Genomic DNA, 17,980 nt, shown 5'->3' on the forward strand with positions numbered 1-17,980 from the left:
CAAGAGGGAAGAAATGTGCTGGTTGTGGAAAGCTGAACCATTTTGTGAATGTATGTAGGTCTGGCAAAATTCGAACTGGAAATGCTTCCATCAATGTGGCGACAAGCCCTTCTGAACATGGCAGTGATATGGACGATGATGACGAAGCAGAAGTACATGTGGATCATTCGATATTCTCTTTCGGTAATGCCTCACATACGTCGAAATGTTACCGAAATGCCAAGTTCAGTTAAGCACCCATGAAGTTCTGGCAGTGATTGACACAGGAGCCTCGATAAATGTTTTAGCTGCAGAAGAACACTGCAAAATGTCCCCAATTCCTATACTGTGAAAAGCGAAGGTAAAAGTCTATGCCTATGGACAAGCTACCCCACTAGCCCTGAGAGGTGTGTTCACTATGACTATTACCCATGAGTCCAAGTCAATTTAAGCCAAAGTCTATGTGGCAGAAGAGGGACGTGGCATGCTGCTGGGTTGCAAAACGGCTGAAGATTTAGGAGTCGTCACCTTTGCATTTAGTATACACCAAGAGTCTATAACAAAACTGTTGAGCCAGTATCAAGGAATATTTGAAGGATTTGGGTGCCTGAAAACGAAAGAGGTGAAACTCCACATTGACAAGACTGTGCAACCTATTGCCCTTCGCCATAGATGCATTGCGTTTCATCTGCGGCCACAAGTAGAAAAATAACTGGATCACTTGGAGAAGGCCGGCATTATCGAGAAAGTAACAGGGCCTACTCCTTGGGTCTCTCCCATTGTAGTCGCTCGTAAGCCTAAGCAGCCTGGTGAAGTCCGCATTTGTGTGGATATGTGTCTCCCCAACGTTGCCATTAAAAGTGAACGACATCTAACTCCCACCATTGATGGCAGCATCCGGGAACTGAGTGGATCGTGTTAGTTTTCTAAACTTGACTTATGGTCAGGGTACCATCAACTGGTTTTGTCAAAAGAATCACACTACATCACTACTTTTTCCACACATGTCGGGTTGAGGAGATACAAGCGTTTACATTTTGGTATCTCCAGTGCTGCTGAAGGTTTTAAAAATCTAATCCACGAACTAATAACAGATCTTCTGGGGACGCTCAACGTCAGTGACGACATTCTGATACACGCTCCCACTATCGCAGAACACTATTCTTGTCTCAGAAATGTTCTGCAGAGGATCCAGGAGTCGGGTTTGACATTGCATCGTCGAAAGTGTGAGTTTTTGAAAGACAAAATACAGTTTTTTGGATACATATTCTCAGCAGATGGCATTGCTCCTGACCCAACAAAAGTATGTGATGTTAAAGATGCACCTCCGCCCACGTGCATAATGGAGGATAGAAGCTTCCTAGGAATGGTAAACTACTGTGGGAGATTCATCAAAGATCTATCCACTATCACCCAGCCGCTCAGGAATCTGACCAAATTGTCTGTACCTTGGACTTGGGGCTCGGCTGAACAAACAGCATTTGAAGCAATTAAAAATGCTTTGTCAAGTGACACCACCCTAAGGTATTTTGACCCCACGAAAGAAACCAAGGTTGCTGTAGACGCGGGTCCAAAAGGACTAGGTGCTGTGCTGTTTCAAAAACAAGGATGCGAAATTTGGTCCCCAGTTGCGTATGCCAGCAGGTCTTTGACTGAAACTGAACAAAGGTATTCTCAAATAGAAAAAGAAGCAATTGCTGTACATTGGGGTTGTAGGCACTTCCACATTTATGTCTATGGGCGTCCTTTTGTGGAAACGACAGATCACAAGCCTCTCTTACCTCTGTTCAATGGTACTGCGTCAAAACCTCCTCAGGTTGTTTGTCCCATCGTCTCTCACCGCCAGAGTGGTGCAGTTAGCCCACCATGGACATCAAGGCATGGTCAAGACAAATAGCCGATTGAGGTCTAAAGTAAGGTTTCCTCTCATTGATGAGCAGGTCGAAGAAGTAGTGATGTCATGTGTGTGGTGTCAAGCCTCGGGTGAGCCGAGCCGCCCTGTCCCAGTTGAAACTGAGCCCAGCCCTGATGCACTGTGGGTGTCAGCCAGTCTCGATTTTGGGAGTCTCCCAGATGGTTGCCAAACTATGGTTGTGATTGATGATTTCTCCAAGTATCCTGAAGTAGAAATCATACCTTCTCTCACTGCTGAAATAGTGGTATCATGGATGGAGGAAATTATAGCCACCCATGGTCTTATCGCTGAAATCAAAACTGACAACGGCCCGCCTTTTCAGAGTCGAGAAATGGCTGAGTATTTTAAGAGCGCTGGCATTCGACATCGTCGGGTCACCCCCCGTTGGCCTCAAGCCAATGGAGAAGTCGAGCGTTTTATGAGAACTCTTAACAAAGCAATCCGTATTGCTCATTCGAGTGGTCAATCCAGCGACTATGCCATTTATTCTTTTTTACGTAATTATCGCCAGACCCCTCACTCAACTACTAACTGAGCTCCTGAACATGTAGTTTTTGGGCAAGCAATACTTGATTCCATCCCACATCACAGGTCCTGGGTCCCGCCGACTTTAAACAATGACCAGGTTTTTGAACGGTGTTTGGCCACCAACAAGTATGCCACCTACAAAAGACGTGCTAAACGCTCTAGCCTTCAGGCAGGTGACAAGGTGTTGCTGAAAGACACGTCATCTGGCAGTAAGTTTTGAATGCCCTTCGACACAGTTCGTGGACTGTCATTCGTCGTAATGGATCCTCAGTTGTGGCGCAACTAGGACCTGTTGTTGTTACCTGAAATGTGTCCCTGTTCAAGAAATTCCATCCTCCAGCCACCGAGATGCAAGATCCAGATTTCTGGATTTTTCATGACGACGGTGGGTCCATACAGAGTAGTGATGCCACGGGTGACCCCTGTGTGCCTCACTCGACTGATCCAGGGCTGGCCCCTGTTCCTAATGATGTCACCTGCAGAGATTCAAGTCAAAGCTCTGTCCCGGGGAGGTCAAATGCTACCAGATACAACTTGCGCAGCAATCCGACTCCCTCCACCAGACTGCGTGATCATCTTGTAGACATGTAATACATATATGTATACTGATGTGTTTTTCTTCGTTTGATTTTTGGAGGAATGTAGTGTCGCACACCAGTGATGAAACTGGTGCCAGGACACTACCATCAGTGGGGGTCAAAGGTGTGGAGGTCTTCATTCACACCACATGTTTTTCCCCATATGTTAGGTCACGATATTGTGTGGTTTTGCCCTGCTGTCGTCAGGGCTGGTATATAATAAACGGGCACGGCTGCGAGGGCAGAGGCAGGCGACGCGGAGCGAGCCAGAGGGTTGTCTCTGTAATTACAGCGCCGCTGTACCCTAGAGCGGCCATGACCCAGAACACAAGAGAAGTGGTGGCCGTGAGTTATTTAAAATGTAATTCAATGTCGGGAGTTGCCGTCATTACACCAGATAAGAGACTAAGGTCACAGCGAGGTCAGCAGAGGAACAAAGAGAGCAGCACCAATACAGTATCAGGTATATGTACCTGCCCCTGCTCCCACCAGGCGGCGGAACTGACGCAGGGGGAGAGCACCTGACATGGGGCTTCAACAAGTGGAAGGAAGGAGAGTGTGCCAAATGCAGCACTAAGGAACCGCCCTCTTAGGAGGACACACTGAGTGTGCCACGTGCAGCCGCAGGTGTTGAAAAATACCTCATCCTTTCCCACCTGACTGTTAATCAGAGAGTAAAGCCTCAGGATGAGGAGGGCGTTTGTTTTTTGCTTGTCAGAAACAAACCCCACTTAGGGAGTTTGTTTCTGAAAACAATAAAGTTTAGTATGCAGCCACCCAAAAGATGGCAGTCGTGAACCAAACTTTAATTGCTTTCACAGGAGCTGCAGTGATAGGGGCTACTGTGAAAGGCACAGACAGTGATGTAACAAAGGCCCCCACAGCTCCCGTGGTGCTGGGGGGAGGAGGGGGACTGAGCTCCAGGTTCTTCGCAGGAGTTCCCATCTAGTTTACTGTGGGGCCAGTGGTGATCTTGTAATTTGGCAGGCAACAGTCTGGCCGGAATACATTCTAAGGCCATAATACATACCAACAGACCCCAATTCAGACCCAGTTCAGGCGGGACACTTCTGATTTTTAAACCACGGGGTCATTTAGCTGTCTGCTGCCTGACACTGCGTTTTCTTTAATGTACTCAGTGGAGAAATGACGTCTCCCGATTTATTTTCAAAATCTGCCGCTCTTTTTTTCAAAATGTTGGCATTTATGGGCCCGGATGGCAGAGGAGATTAAGTCCTACATCATGACAGACAGCAGGCTGCCTGACTATGTCTAAATTAGGCCTATTATCTATTATTTGATTTTCAGATTTACCTGTTAGTATTCGAGTACCACAACATCCATTGTTCATATTGAATATGCTCTGCTGATTGTGTGGACTTAACCACATATATTTATACAGTCATTGAAAATCTACTGTTTGTCTAAGAGACGGCTCAAAAAGATTTATAAAAAAAAGCATTGTGCAATTACATTTGTTTTAAAAAATGCTTGATCTTTAGTTCTTTCATGTGGCTGTGAGTGGCATGAACTCATTACCAATTGAAAATTAAATAGTTATTGTAGAAATCACGCGGTAATCCTGGTTCGTTTTCTTTGTCTTTATTTCGATGTTGATGGTACAACAATTTATATAACCCCCAGCGACATATCAAGCCTCCATCTCCGCTCTGCTCCTCACTGCTTCTCCTTCTCTCTTCTTCTGGAATCCTAGGACCCTAAGATTCCACCCTCACAACCAACATTCCCTCACTCTGAGGCATGATCCTACACATCTTCCCCCTTATGAATTACAACAATTAAAATTATAATTAAATTACAATAATTAGAAAGAAAAATAAGATGAGTTGAAATGAGTTGAAATGGAAAGGAATGAAAGCAAGAATAAACATATAATATACTCCTATGCAATACATTCTTAAACATGTAACAGTGTATAATTTCCACTACATATAATTTCCACTACTGGCACACCGCAAGATGTACATCATTATAGTTGGTGCAGTTTGCATGGAAATGTATGTAAAACCACTACTTCTATTTGACAATGCACAAGTTCCCTGGACTCCATTCTCTACCATCCTCCAACTTGACTACAGAATTCTTTACAGAAATTACTTTTTGTGGTGTGTGAAATTTGCTGTCACCTTTTATTACCATTCCTACCTTCTTAACCGCCACGAGATCCCCACACTTCACTTCAGTAAATTTAACACCTTTTCTTCTGTCATAACTCATTTTATTTCTCTTCTGAGAACACATGACTCTTGTCTGCAACTTCTCCTGATCAACACACACTTGCCGTTTCTCACTGATCCACCAAAGAGATTCCTTAGTACCCGGCTCTCTCCCTTTAAGAGCAATGAAAGGTGACACACCTGTCACAGAATGAGGTGTTATTCTGTGCGCCCATAACATATTGTTCAACTCATGTCTCCAGTTCAATCCATTAGCTAAGGACAATTGAATATTTCCCATTATGATTCTGTTCACCCTTTCTACTAGACCATTAGCCTGCGGCCGACATAACGCAACTTTCTCATGTTTTATCCTCAACCCATCTAGAAACGTGGTCTTGGCGACAGAAACCAATTGTACACCGTTGTCCGTAACCAACATTTTCGGAACCCCTTCCTCTAAAAATGAGTCTCTAAGAAATTCAATTATTTTGTCTGTAGTAATTTGCTCAGTGCACTTAATACGGAACCATTTACTGTAATAATCCACAAGAACCATGAGGAAGCGATTATTTTTTCCTAATCTCTCAATTAGCCCCACTAAATCCAAAGCTAGCATTTGACCTAAGGGAGGTTCCCTCACAATCTTCGACTTGTCACTGTTCCTACATGCTTGGCACTCTTCAACCACCTTCTCCACATCCCTGTCCATCCTAGGCCACCAGTAAAATTGCTGCAACCTTCTTTTAGTTGAACTTTTACCCAAATGTCCCTCATGTACAATTGTTACCAATCTTTTCCTCAATTTCAACGGTGGTACGATTCTATTCCTTCTCAAAATCTTTTCCCCCTGTATACTTAGTTCATCTTTTACTGCTAAAAATTTCTTCAAGTCTTCCTCTTCCCCAAAATTTTGATCCATCACAAGCTCTTTTAACTTATTATATTCTGAGTCATCTTTTACAGCTTCATCCCATTCCTCCTTACTTAAAGCCAATTCTGCATCAATCAAGAAGGCCTCTTATCGCACGCTGCACATTTCAACATTTCCATCTCCACATTCCTCAAAAGGTAGTCTTGACAGGCAATCTGCAACCACATTCTTCTTTCCCTTCACATATTCTACCTTAAGGTTGAACTCCATAACAGACAACAACCATCTGGAAATCCGGGGAGTTAAACTACCTTCCAACCCTCGACCACACTTAAAAATTTGCAACAAGGGTTTATGATCAGTTCTTAGATTGAAAGGTAGCCCCCATAAATAATACTTGAAATGGTTAATTCCCCAACAGCAAGCCCATGCTTCTTTTTCTATGGTAGAATATGTCAGTTCCGCTCCTTGCAATCTCCGTGAGGCAAAGCCAATGATTTTTTCATCATCATCTTCAATCTGAATTAGAACTGCCCCCAATCCCACATTACTGGCATCGGTAAATATAATTGTCTTCCTCATCACATTAAAATGACCTAAAGTTGGAGATCCAGCAATGGACACCTTAATCTGCTCAAATGCCTTTGCACAATCCTCATTCCATTAAAACACTGCTCCTTTCTTCAATAAGATCCTCATGGGCTCTACAAGTTCTGCAAAATTGCATACAAATTTTGAGAAATATTCTGCTAGCCCTAAAAATGACTTCAACTGATCTTTACCGGTAGGACATGGGGCATTTCTAATTGCCTCCACTATGCTTTTCTTCGGTTTAATGCCACCAGCTGAAATCTCATGTCCCAAGTAGTTCACACTACTTTTCCTTAGTTGACATTTTTCTTTTTTTACCGTCAAACCATGATCTTCCATCCTCTTAAACACTACCAACAGTAACTTCATCATGATGCTCCAGTGACTTTCCTATTACAATTACATCATCTTGGAAGCATAAGACATTATCCAGGTTTCTAAAAATGTTCTACATTATCCGTTGGAAGACAGCAGAGGCTGACGCCAAACCGAAAGGCATCCTACAATACCTATATGCCCCAAGGGGTGTTACAAAAGAAGTCAGAGGTCTAGATTCTGGATGTGAATTGACCTGGTGATATGCAGCTGACATGTCCAATACACTAAATACCCTTCCACTACTCATTATGCTCAACATCTCGTTAATATTCGGAAGGGGCTGTCTATCCACCCAAATATTCTTATTGAGATCTCTCAAATCGATGCACAACCGGACCTTGTTCCCATCCTTGGGTGCTAAAACTATTGGTGCCAACTACTCAGACGACTCAATTGGCTCTATTATTTTTTGTTGAAGAAGTTTATCTAATTCATGTCGTAATGGTTCTCCCATCAAAAAGGGGACTGGTCTTACTTTATGTACTATGGGGATAGCATTGCTTTTCAAAATTATATGGTGTGTAAATCCCTTTAATTTCCCAAGTTTGTCAGTAAAAACCTTCGAAAACTTAGACATTAAATCTTCAGACCACTGTTCATTGGGAACCAAATCATCCACATTGGCCGCTTGCTCCATAATCATAACTGGATTAGGAGCATTCGGGTCGAGCACTATATTCAAATCTTTTTGATGTCTCCATCCCAGAAGGTCTGATTCTTTGTTCGTGACATAGACTTTACCATAAACTCCATTCCCTTCAAACACAATATCCATCCATTCCATTCCCATAATTTCTATTCTCCTGCCTCCATAACCAACCGCCCTCACATCAGTTTTCAACAAATCATCAACTTTTTTTTTTAATGTGCCTTCAAAGGTTTTTCTTGAAATCAATGTGAATAGACTACCCAAATCTACTAATACTTTCACTATTACAGAATCCATAAGCACATGGCAATGTGGTTTTTCTAATTTGTAGCAACTTTCACTCTTCCACCTTCCCACACATTTAGGTTCTGCCAGAGATTGTTTGGTTTCACCAATCTCATGGATGGGTAATATAATTTCTTGGTGATCATCATCTAAATTGTCAATAGATTTCACACTATTCGTTGCCTTCCCTTTGGATCTGCACACCTTAGCCAAATTTCCCTTCCTCCCACAGGACCTACATACTATGTTTCGTGCAGTACGCTTAGAACTAGATGCAATGTGACCTGAACACCCATATCTAAAACATATTATGTTAAAAGTCTTCCTTTCACCTGTTTTTCTTTCTGTATTGTCAACTGAATATCCCTGTTTTTTCAATTTTACTTCCTTCACTTCTATTGTTGATTTATCATCAACATCCCTCATCTGCGTGCTAGACTTTTCTATTTCCTTCATCCAAGTAGCCGTGTGTTCCATACTCCTGGCTACTTGTATACTTTCCTCCAGCGTATGGTCCATTGATAATAATTTTTCCTTCACCTTCTTATTATTTGTGCAATGTACTATTTGGTCACGAATCAAGGAGTCAGATAAATCATGAAAGTCACATGTGACTGCCAATCCTCTTAGAGTTGCCACAAATGACATAATATCTTCATCTTGGCCTTGGACACGGGAGAAGAATTTATGACGCTCAAATACTGTGCTCAGTTTGGGAGTGAAATGTTTTTCTAGCATCAGCAATGACATTTCATACACATTAGTAGGATGACCATCTCCAGTGCCCAAAGGTATTTCAGGTAGGTCATCATAAATTCTTCTCCCCTCCGCTTCAAGATGGTGAAGCAGTATTGCTTGTTTCCTTATAGGGGTATATCTATCCCCCTCAATGGCCAACAAATATGTGGAAAATATATTTCGCCATCGTTTCCACAATATTGAAGGTTCGCCAGTTACAGGTAGGAAACACGGTGGTGAAGACATATTTTGTTCTGCCATCCTGATGGAAGAAAAAAATAATAAACTACAATAATATACTAAAATAATAAATTAAAGTAAGAAGTTAAAATAATAATCTAAAATAATAATTTAACATAACAACGCTTTCGTTCAATGAAATATTCACATTAGTTCATAATATAATACTTCTCCTGCACCAATGTGCAAACAATAGTGCTTTTTTTGTTCCTACTATTTTCTTCCTGTTTCTTCTATCCAGTAGTCCTTTTACAATGTTCACTATTCTATTTTATCCAATCGGCGTAGTCTTGTCTTCCACGGTTATTTTAGTCGAAGTCCACAAAAGAGGAAGCTGGCTGCTAAAACTGTAGAGTTCCAAAAATAGTAAGGTAAGCGTATTTTAATTTTCCATTTCCATTCCTTTTTCGTTTTTTCCTTTGTAAATAAAGCACGTGAGGAGCGCGTGATTGTTTGTAACTCGATGTATGTCCGTGCAGCACGCGCGCTGAAATGCTATGCTTGGTGCGCGTGTGGTCAACACGCGCACTGTGTATAATTTGAATTGAATCCGTTTTACACGTGTGTTCTTACACGCGCGCGCCGCTCTTAAGTTACAAAACGATTTTTGAGAATAATCAAAATGTACTTGGTCACCCCGCACTAAATCAACGACCATGAGCTTTTAAACTTATATAATCCTACGAGTCACGTTTAGTTTAAAAGGTCCAAGTTCAAATTGAAGTTCGTTTCAAACACACAAACTGCATAAATAGTATTATCACCGTTAGAAAGTCTCCTTTTTTGATTATTGCCGTATGAAATGATAAAGAAGCAGATATCTGTTTTTCAGTCATTAATAAAAGTCTTGCCTGGTTGACAGAGATTGTAGATATCCAGGGGTTGGGGGTTATAAGTAATTTCTGCCCCCTGCGCAGAATAATCCTCATCGCCAATTTATGTAGAAATCACGCGGTAATCCTGGTTCGTTTTCTTTGTCTTTATTTCGATGTTGATGGTACAACAATTTATATAACCCCCAGCGACATATCAAGCCTCCATCTCCGCTCTGCTCCTCACTGCTTCTCCTTCTCTCTTCTTCTGGAATCCTAGGACCCTAAGATTCCACCCTCACAACATTCCCTCACTCTGAGGCATGATCCTACAGTTATAAATTAGGTTTTCATTTGTGGAGCACTCTGCCTTCACTTGTACATAAACCACAAAGCTTTGCTGGTTTCTTTATCACGCAGGAGCATTGTCATGGGCAAATTATTGGGCCTGTGTATTGATATCACTTAAGCGCAGCAGCTCTGTGACATGATAATGCTTTACGTAGATGGTGGACTTTAGGTTAGGTAGTAATCCCTACAACAACGTAGGTGTTAAATGAACAATAACAGATATGGAAACAGCAAGCGATGAATTACAATTGTCCATATCTTCTTTCATTTTCTCTGTTTTCATGACAATGACTGTCCATATCAGAAACTGCACATAGGGAGTTGCAGAGCGACCCTGCCAGCCTTTAGGAACAGGTCAGAATCAAAAGATTCCCACTGACCATGCACGCAACCTGGGATTCATGCTGGACTCATCACTATCAGTGACCCAGCAAGTCAACACCGCATCTTCCTCCTGCTTCAACACCCTCTGCATGCTTCAGAATATCTACAAATGGATCCCCACTGGACCCAGAAGGACGGTCACCCAAGCCCTCGTAAGCAGCAAACTGGACTATGGCAACACCCTCTACGCAGGAACCACGGCCAATCTCCAGAAAAGACTGCAATGCATACAGAACGCCTCCGCATGCCTCATCCTGGACATCCCCCGCCACAGCCACATCACAGCCCACCGGAGAGATCTGCACTGGCTCCTCGTCAACAAGAGAATCATGTTCAAACTCCTCACCCATGCTCACAAGGCACTACACAACACCGGACCAGAATACCTCAACAGACGGCTCTCCTTCTACACCCCAACCCGACAGCTTGGCTCCGCTGACCTTGCCTTCACCACCATCCCACACATCCACAGAACAACTGTCGGTGGCAGATTGTTCTCCCACCTCTCCGCCAAGACGTGGAACACTCTTCCCACCCACCTACGACAGACACAGGACCTATGTACCTTCAGAAAACACCTCAAGACTCGGCTGTTCGATCAGTAACACCCCCCCCCCCCCCCATCAGCACCTTGAGACCCTCACAGGTGAGTAGTGTGCTTTACAAATGCTCTAATTGATTGATTGATTGATTGAAAAGATGTGTAATTGCCCCGATGAGGAAACCTTATCATTTTGTTTCTTACATGATGCAGAAGTTGCATCAAGTTAAATATTGTATATGTAGGTAAATCCACTAACCATTCCGTCTTCTGTTTAAGCAAGGACTAACAATCTGAAGTGATTCTCTAGTGCAAGTTCGTAATTTATAATTAATGCTATATATTGTGTTTACTTTATACATTTTTTCAAAACACCAACATATATGCAAGTGGTCTTTTCCCAATATGAGCCATTTCTAAAAGTTCAAAAGACCCTTAGCCATGGTTAGGCTTCTGGTGTTTGCTATTTACACCACAAACCAAGAAACAAGGGATGTGTTTCTTTAGGTAGCTAAAATGATGAACATTCCATGAATTAAAATTGGAAGCATCAATGAGTTTTGGCTCAAAGGCAATTTGAAAGGCCTTCACTTGGGCAAATATGTAAAACAGTTGTGCATAATGAAGTCTGACCAACAGTAACAGGTATGTCCAGGTTAATAAGTGCAATACATAAAGTAACTGAGGCCCTTGTTACAAGTGGCTTGTAATAATTCCCACTATCTCCCCTCCCCAGAATTACCATTACCGAAGTCGCTGATTATTCCTGGGTCATGCAGATAATGATAATAATGGATTTTTGAGGGAATACATATGGAAATAATACTTACTGTGCTGATGGTGCCTGTTTTTTTCCATCCATCCCACTACGATACTTCGCCTGCTTGCATGAGGTGAAAACTCCATGTGAAATACTTTACAGTTGTGCTGATTTCACAAAACCTACAATTCTATCAGGAGCAACAACTCTTATTACCAACCCTGTCAGAATTATACTCAAACTGCAACAGGAATGGTGAATCCTGTTGCCTGCCCCATCTAAGTTATTGGGCCACTAGTAATGAGGGCCTAAGTGGGGAACAGAGAAGAAAGACAATAAAAACAGTGTTTTTTAACTCAATTCTTAAATAAAGAGTAACAGAAATTAGCTAGCATGGAACCAAAGATACCAACATGCATAGTTTCTCATTGATATGTACCTTTTCACAGCTGAACAGTGGCGAGAGCATTCCAGAGCCACCTGTAATTCTTGCAGAAATTGGGAGAGATCCAGCAAAACCAACTGTTTGCTTTTATGGACACTTAGATGTCCAACCCGCCAGAATGGAGGATGGATGGAACACGGATCCTTACACAATGACAGAAATCAATGGTAGGTACTCCGACTTACTTTAGTAATTTGCTTTCCTGGGTGTAGGAGCAACTAGGAAATGTAAGGTTTTCTTTTTACATTTTACATTTTGCCTATGACTGTCCTCTAAAGTGAGTGTATGGTAACTGAAATAACAATACATTAATTTTTTCTTTGCTTTAACAATGTTCTTTGGGTGAAAGTGCACAGTTTAGAAGCAGTGCTGAAAAGGTGTGTGCTGACTGCCCCCTTATTTCACATAACATCTTCCTTGACTATAGCAAGAGTAATTATCAGGTGGGTAAATTATAACATTTAACTGCTCTGTAAATCATTTTCATTGCTCTTAGCAGGAGCTATGTGGGCGGAGGAGCATTGCCCCGCCAAAAAAATGTTCACCATTTTACTTTTCAGTGCCCCGTCCTGAACCAAGCAGCAGGGAGCTGTGCACTTGTTTGAAGTGCGCATGTCCCTTTGACCGGCCATCTTGCGACGGCCAGCCTGGCATGTGCACTTTAAACATCTCTAACTCAGCTGTCTTAAGACAGCTGGGTTAGAATAGGCACAGACTTCCAGTGCTCTCGTGAGTGCTGAGAGAGCCCGCTCCCACCAATCCTGATGCTGGTTTCATACTGGTAACCAGCATGAAACCAGCATCAGGATTGGCTTGTACAGTTTCCTGGTTCCCGCAACGTTGCGCGTCAGGTCTGGGAGAGACAATGCAACGCGAGGGGAGAAGATCTTCTACAGATAGGTGCCTTTTTAAAAAAAAAAACTTTTTATTGTATCCTCCCTTCCTGCCCCCATTGTAAATACGAACCGGCCGCCACTGTCTTTTACCTTGGAATGGTCGTAAATTACATTACTTAACATTCTTTGAGCAAAAGTTTAGGTTTTAATAGGGTGAAACTGCACAAAACAAGCGTCGTAGTATAAGTTAACTGGTGCTGTTTAGTATGCAGTGGCTGTCTTCTGTGTTTTTGTGTGTGTGTCGGAGTGGAGAGGGCTTCTTTAAATCATGCAGGGAGGACCTGAGAGGTCATCATAGTGGCAGTCAGACTGACATCATTGCACGAGAGCGAGTCAACGTAAGTTACAAATATCCTTAGGTTAAAAACACAAACATACAAGAACATCAAGAGGATGAAAATGGAAACTAAACAAGGAAATGTCAGTGTCATGGATGGATTAATGCTTTGGAAAACATAAAAGGTAAGTTAAAGAATACGTTTTATGCTTTGTGCGAGTGACAGGAGCAGCATTAATGCTAGGTTTAGAGGTAGGTAAAATTAAATAGTAAAGGATGGGATTAAAAACACATTAATATGAGGTATAACATGAGGCATATGGTTAGAATTATAGTTAGGGTTAGTGATGTGGTTATCTTACAGATTACATTGAAAAATAGAGCTAAGGTAAGGGATCGAGGTAAAAAATTTAAGTGCAAGAATGAGCTACTGCGTAAAGGATGAGGTTAGGATTAGGTCGAGGGTGAATCACCCACAAGTGAAAAAAAAAGGAAAGCCTACATTACCATCCCAGTCTGAAATTACAAGGTCAGCATTAAATCCATAGCTCCAATACATTTCACCTGTGGACTCTGGCTGCTGGAGCCAGGGAGCGCACATACACCTATAGCCATGCACATCACTTCCGTTGTATAATGTAGCCTGCATTGACCTCCGCTGTTGCCTTTGTGACCTGGTCCTCCCAAGCATCACATGGAGTTAGTGGCTCATTTAGGATCATATAAGGCCAGAGTGACCAGTCCCCCCAAGGCATGCCCCTAGGCTGATGCTGAGTTAGGGCTAGGTGTGAACCCTGTGGCCTCTCTTGCGGTTGGGTGCCTCCTGTTGCTTATTAAGGCCCGGGGTCGATACTAACTCTCCCACCCTTCATAACCTGTCCATAGCCTTTGTGTACTCTGGTGTGGCCCATGCTAAAGCAGGGCGCAAACACAAGCCTAGCCATATGAGAAGGCATAGATGTACAGCCCACAGTAAGTTAAAAGATCTAGCCATATATGGGGGTAAATTTACTCTGCAAATATTGTACTGGATTAGTACCTTGCCAAGTGCCTTATCTATATCATGCACAGTACAGTCCCCGAAGAGGTGACAAGCAATAACCAGCACAAAAGGTGCATGAACAATTGCATGAAATATAAACATGTAAAATATCCAAAGCCCATAATTCCAATACATAAGGAACAAGGAACTGCATTTACGAGTTCGTAGTTCGTTGGGGTGCAGTGCGTGCTCCATTCTTGTGTTTGTTGTGCTTCCTAGGAGCGAAATGCACACTGAATTGCATGAAACGTATTTCACCATGATGTACAAAACCGTTTGAACTACAAGCCCCATAATGCCCACTCCAAAGAGAAACATGAACTGCACTCTCAATGTATTTGTTGGTTTGTTGGAGACCGTGCCCCATTCGGGTCTGAAGGGTACTCCATGTGCAAAGTTTTCAGGGAGGGGGTACTATACTACTCGTCGTGAGACTAGAGCATAGATTAGAGCGGGCTGCAGAATAAAAGTCACCTTCAGGATTCCTTTAGTCCCAAAACATATGATGAGAACTTGCTGCTCGAATAAGAAGGACTTGCTGAACTGATTGAGTTGAGCTCATTATGCCCCATACGACTGGCAGATGATGTAACAGAAATTTATAATGAAGTGAGTGAGTGCAACAGTGATTTCGTTAGCGCAGTTTTACATCAAAAAGTATAAATATGGCCCTAAGTCTGCTTTGAGTCCCCCCTTAGCCTCTTTCATCCATTGGTTTAAAACTTTATCAGTTACATCTTGCTTTAGCCCAGCAGAGTATTAATCTCCCATCTAGTTCTATTGGCTGTTTGATGTTTCTTTCCACTTCAATCAATCAATCAATCAGTCAGTCGGCTTGTAGAGCACGAGTTGTCACCCGTGAAGGTATTCATGCACTGCCAGGGTCCAGGGTGTCAGTCGAAGAGTCAGGTCTTCAGCGTCCTATGAAACTCCTGTAGAGTAGGGGAGATCCTTAGGTGCAGGGGAAGGCCATTCCAGGGTTTGGCTGCAAGGTAGGAGAAGGAGCATCCTCCTGCTCTGCTGTGTTGTGTGCATTGGGTATGGGCCAGCACAAGGGAGACTGAGCAGAGGTGTCTGGAGGGTTTGTGGAATCTCAGATGGTGGTTGATGTAGGGAGATCCAGAGTTGTGCAAGTTTTTAAACTCATGGGTGAGGAGTTTGAACAGGCATCACTTCTGAACTGGAAGCCAGTGGAGTTTTTTGAGGTGGGGGTGTTGTGGGTGCAACTAGGGAGATCCAGGGTGAGTCTTGCTGCAGCGCTCTGGGCCGTCTGTAGCCTTTGAAGAAGGTGGGTCTAGAATCCCATGTAGACTGTGTTTCCGTAGTCCAGTCAACTGGTGACGAGGGCTTGGGTGATGGTGCATCTTACAATTTGGGGAAGCCACTGGAAACTCTTATGTAACATGCACAGGATGAAGAAGCAGGTGAATGGCACTGCATTGACTTCGGACCTCATGGTGAGTTTGCTGTCCAGGATGATTCCTGGCATGCTCAGCTGGGGTTGGTATGGGCCCCAGTTCTGTGGTTCACCAGGAGGCATCCCGGGGAGAGTTGCTTCTGAAGATCAAGACCTCTGTCTTGTCTGGGTTAAACTTGAGGCAGTTATTCTGACAACCAGACGCGAAACATGTAGACCTGTTGTAGAGAGGTACCATAGTTGGTTTGATCCTCTTATATTTTTATTGAGAGTAGCTGAATATTATTAATCACCCGTTACTCCTATCTTGTTTTTAACCTTGGTCCCCATCACACTAATACTGATTAACTTATGATTGATATTTGTCGATTGGTAACCAATTTTAACATTCGATTCTCTCCATCCTTTGCTTGGGTACTTACCCGACCGAAACAATCTGTTTCTCATCTGCTACTATCTGAGCAATACGGTTAAGAGCCCCCCATTGGGGAGCCCGTTAGGCATTGCAGTACCGGCCTGACGAGGAGCCTTCCCAATGATGAAGCCAGTCATCCAGTGTGATGCATGAGGGTTCTCGCTCCTGTAGAATTAGGTTCGCTCCTTTTTTCTTTTTCTTGGAACAGTGTACTTTTTTGTCTTAAAACCTACCTTAGGGGTGCCTTACATGTAAGAAAAGGGAAGGTTTAGGCCTGGCAAGTGGGTACACTTGCCAAGTCGAATTTACAGTGTAAAAATACACACACAGACACTGCAGTGGCAGGTCTGAGACATGATTACAGGGTTACTTGTGTGGGTGGCACAACCAGTGCTGCAGGCCCACTAGTAACATTTGATTTACAGGCCCTGAGCACCTCTAGTGCACTTTTCTAGGGACTTAACAGTAAAACAAATATGCCAATCATGGAGAACCAATTACGTACACATTTTAAACAGGAGCACTTGCACTTTAGCACTGGTTAGCAGTGGTAAAGTGCCCAGAGTAACAAAAACAGTAAAATCTGAGTCCAGCACACATCAACAACCTGGGGAACAGAGGCAAAAAGTTAAGGGAGACCACGCCAAGGATGAAAAGTCTAACAATGTTCAAGGCTGATCCTAGATGCTCCGAGCTTGAATATGTGGTGGCGGTATGGGTCAGATGGTGTCCTGAGTGGTGAGGTAGTTTGTAATGTGTGTGGAGGTATGGCCATTGAAAAAGTTTTCAGGCTTCAGTTGGGGTTTGAAATTTCTGTAGATTTTGGTGATTTTGTAGTGGAAGAAATCTATGAGGCTGACGCAAAGGTCCTGAGAGGAGGAGATGGTGCGTGTCGATGTAGCGGTGTTGGTGAATTTCTTGACTGTGCAGAAGAGCTCCTTACTATTGTTGGGGTTAACTTCAATGCATAATCCCTGGGCTTTTTTTTTTACCTCATGTAGTTAGGGGTGGTATACATTGAATGCTGATATGTAGGTGGTTCTCTCGGCTGAGTCTTTGTTGGTACGCCACCTGCTCTCGAGGTGCTTGCAGTGGCGCTTGGCTGTCCTGAGGTCCTTGGTCTACCAGATGGCTTGCTTCGTGGATCTCCTGTGTTTCTTGTTCTTGATTGGGATGACGATGTCAGCACCGTCAGTGTTCCAGGTTTTGAAGCTTCTGACATCCAGGTTTATATTGTTGTGGTGTTTGGGTGGGTTGAGGGCGAGAGTGTTGGTCTATTTGGTCTCTGAGGTCATGTTCCAGCTTCGGTGGGCGGCGCTGGGTTGCATTGGGGAGAGGGCATGGGGGGTCATGATGAAGAAGTGGGTGATTGAGTGGTAAGTTTATGTGGGTTCGGTGGCATGGCCATGTTTGATGTGGTCACTGGAGGTGAAAATTGAGGTCACCCAGGTACATGTCGACTTTCGAGAGAATGGCGAGGGGTGTGATGAAAACAGTGATGAGGTTACAGAAGGTGGTTTAAGATCCTGGTGGACAGTATATGAGGGATCCCCTAATGGTGACTTTCTCACCCATTTGGATAGTGAAGGTGAGGTGTTCCACTGATGGCATAGTGTCGTCCGTGGCGGTGGTGAATTTGATGCAGTCTCTGTGGATGATGGCAATTCCTCTGCCTGGCTTGTTGATGTGGTTGTAGTCGGTGATTCTG

At 43.3% G+C, this 17,980-nt stretch overlaps 1 protein-coding gene across 3 annotated transcripts in view; it reads left to right on the forward strand.

The window, feature by feature from the left end:
- Window positions 1–17,980, forward strand: part of CNDP1 (carnosine dipeptidase 1) — a 409,207-nt gene that overhangs the window by 136,561 nt on the left and 254,666 nt on the right. For all 3 annotated transcript variants that reach the window (XM_069219416.1, XM_069219418.1, XM_069219417.1), the window contains exon 4: window positions 12,230–12,392. In XM_069219416.1, coding sequence (XP_069075517.1) covers window positions 12,230–12,392 — 163 coding nt within the window. The remainder of the gene's footprint in view (window positions 1–12,229; window positions 12,393–17,980) is intronic.

This window comes from Pleurodeles waltl, chromosome 2_2, assembly GCF_031143425.1.
Source record: "Pleurodeles waltl isolate 20211129_DDA chromosome 2_2, aPleWal1.hap1.20221129, whole genome shotgun sequence".
NCBI classification, from domain to species: Eukaryota; Metazoa; Chordata; class Amphibia; order Caudata; family Salamandridae; genus Pleurodeles; species Pleurodeles waltl.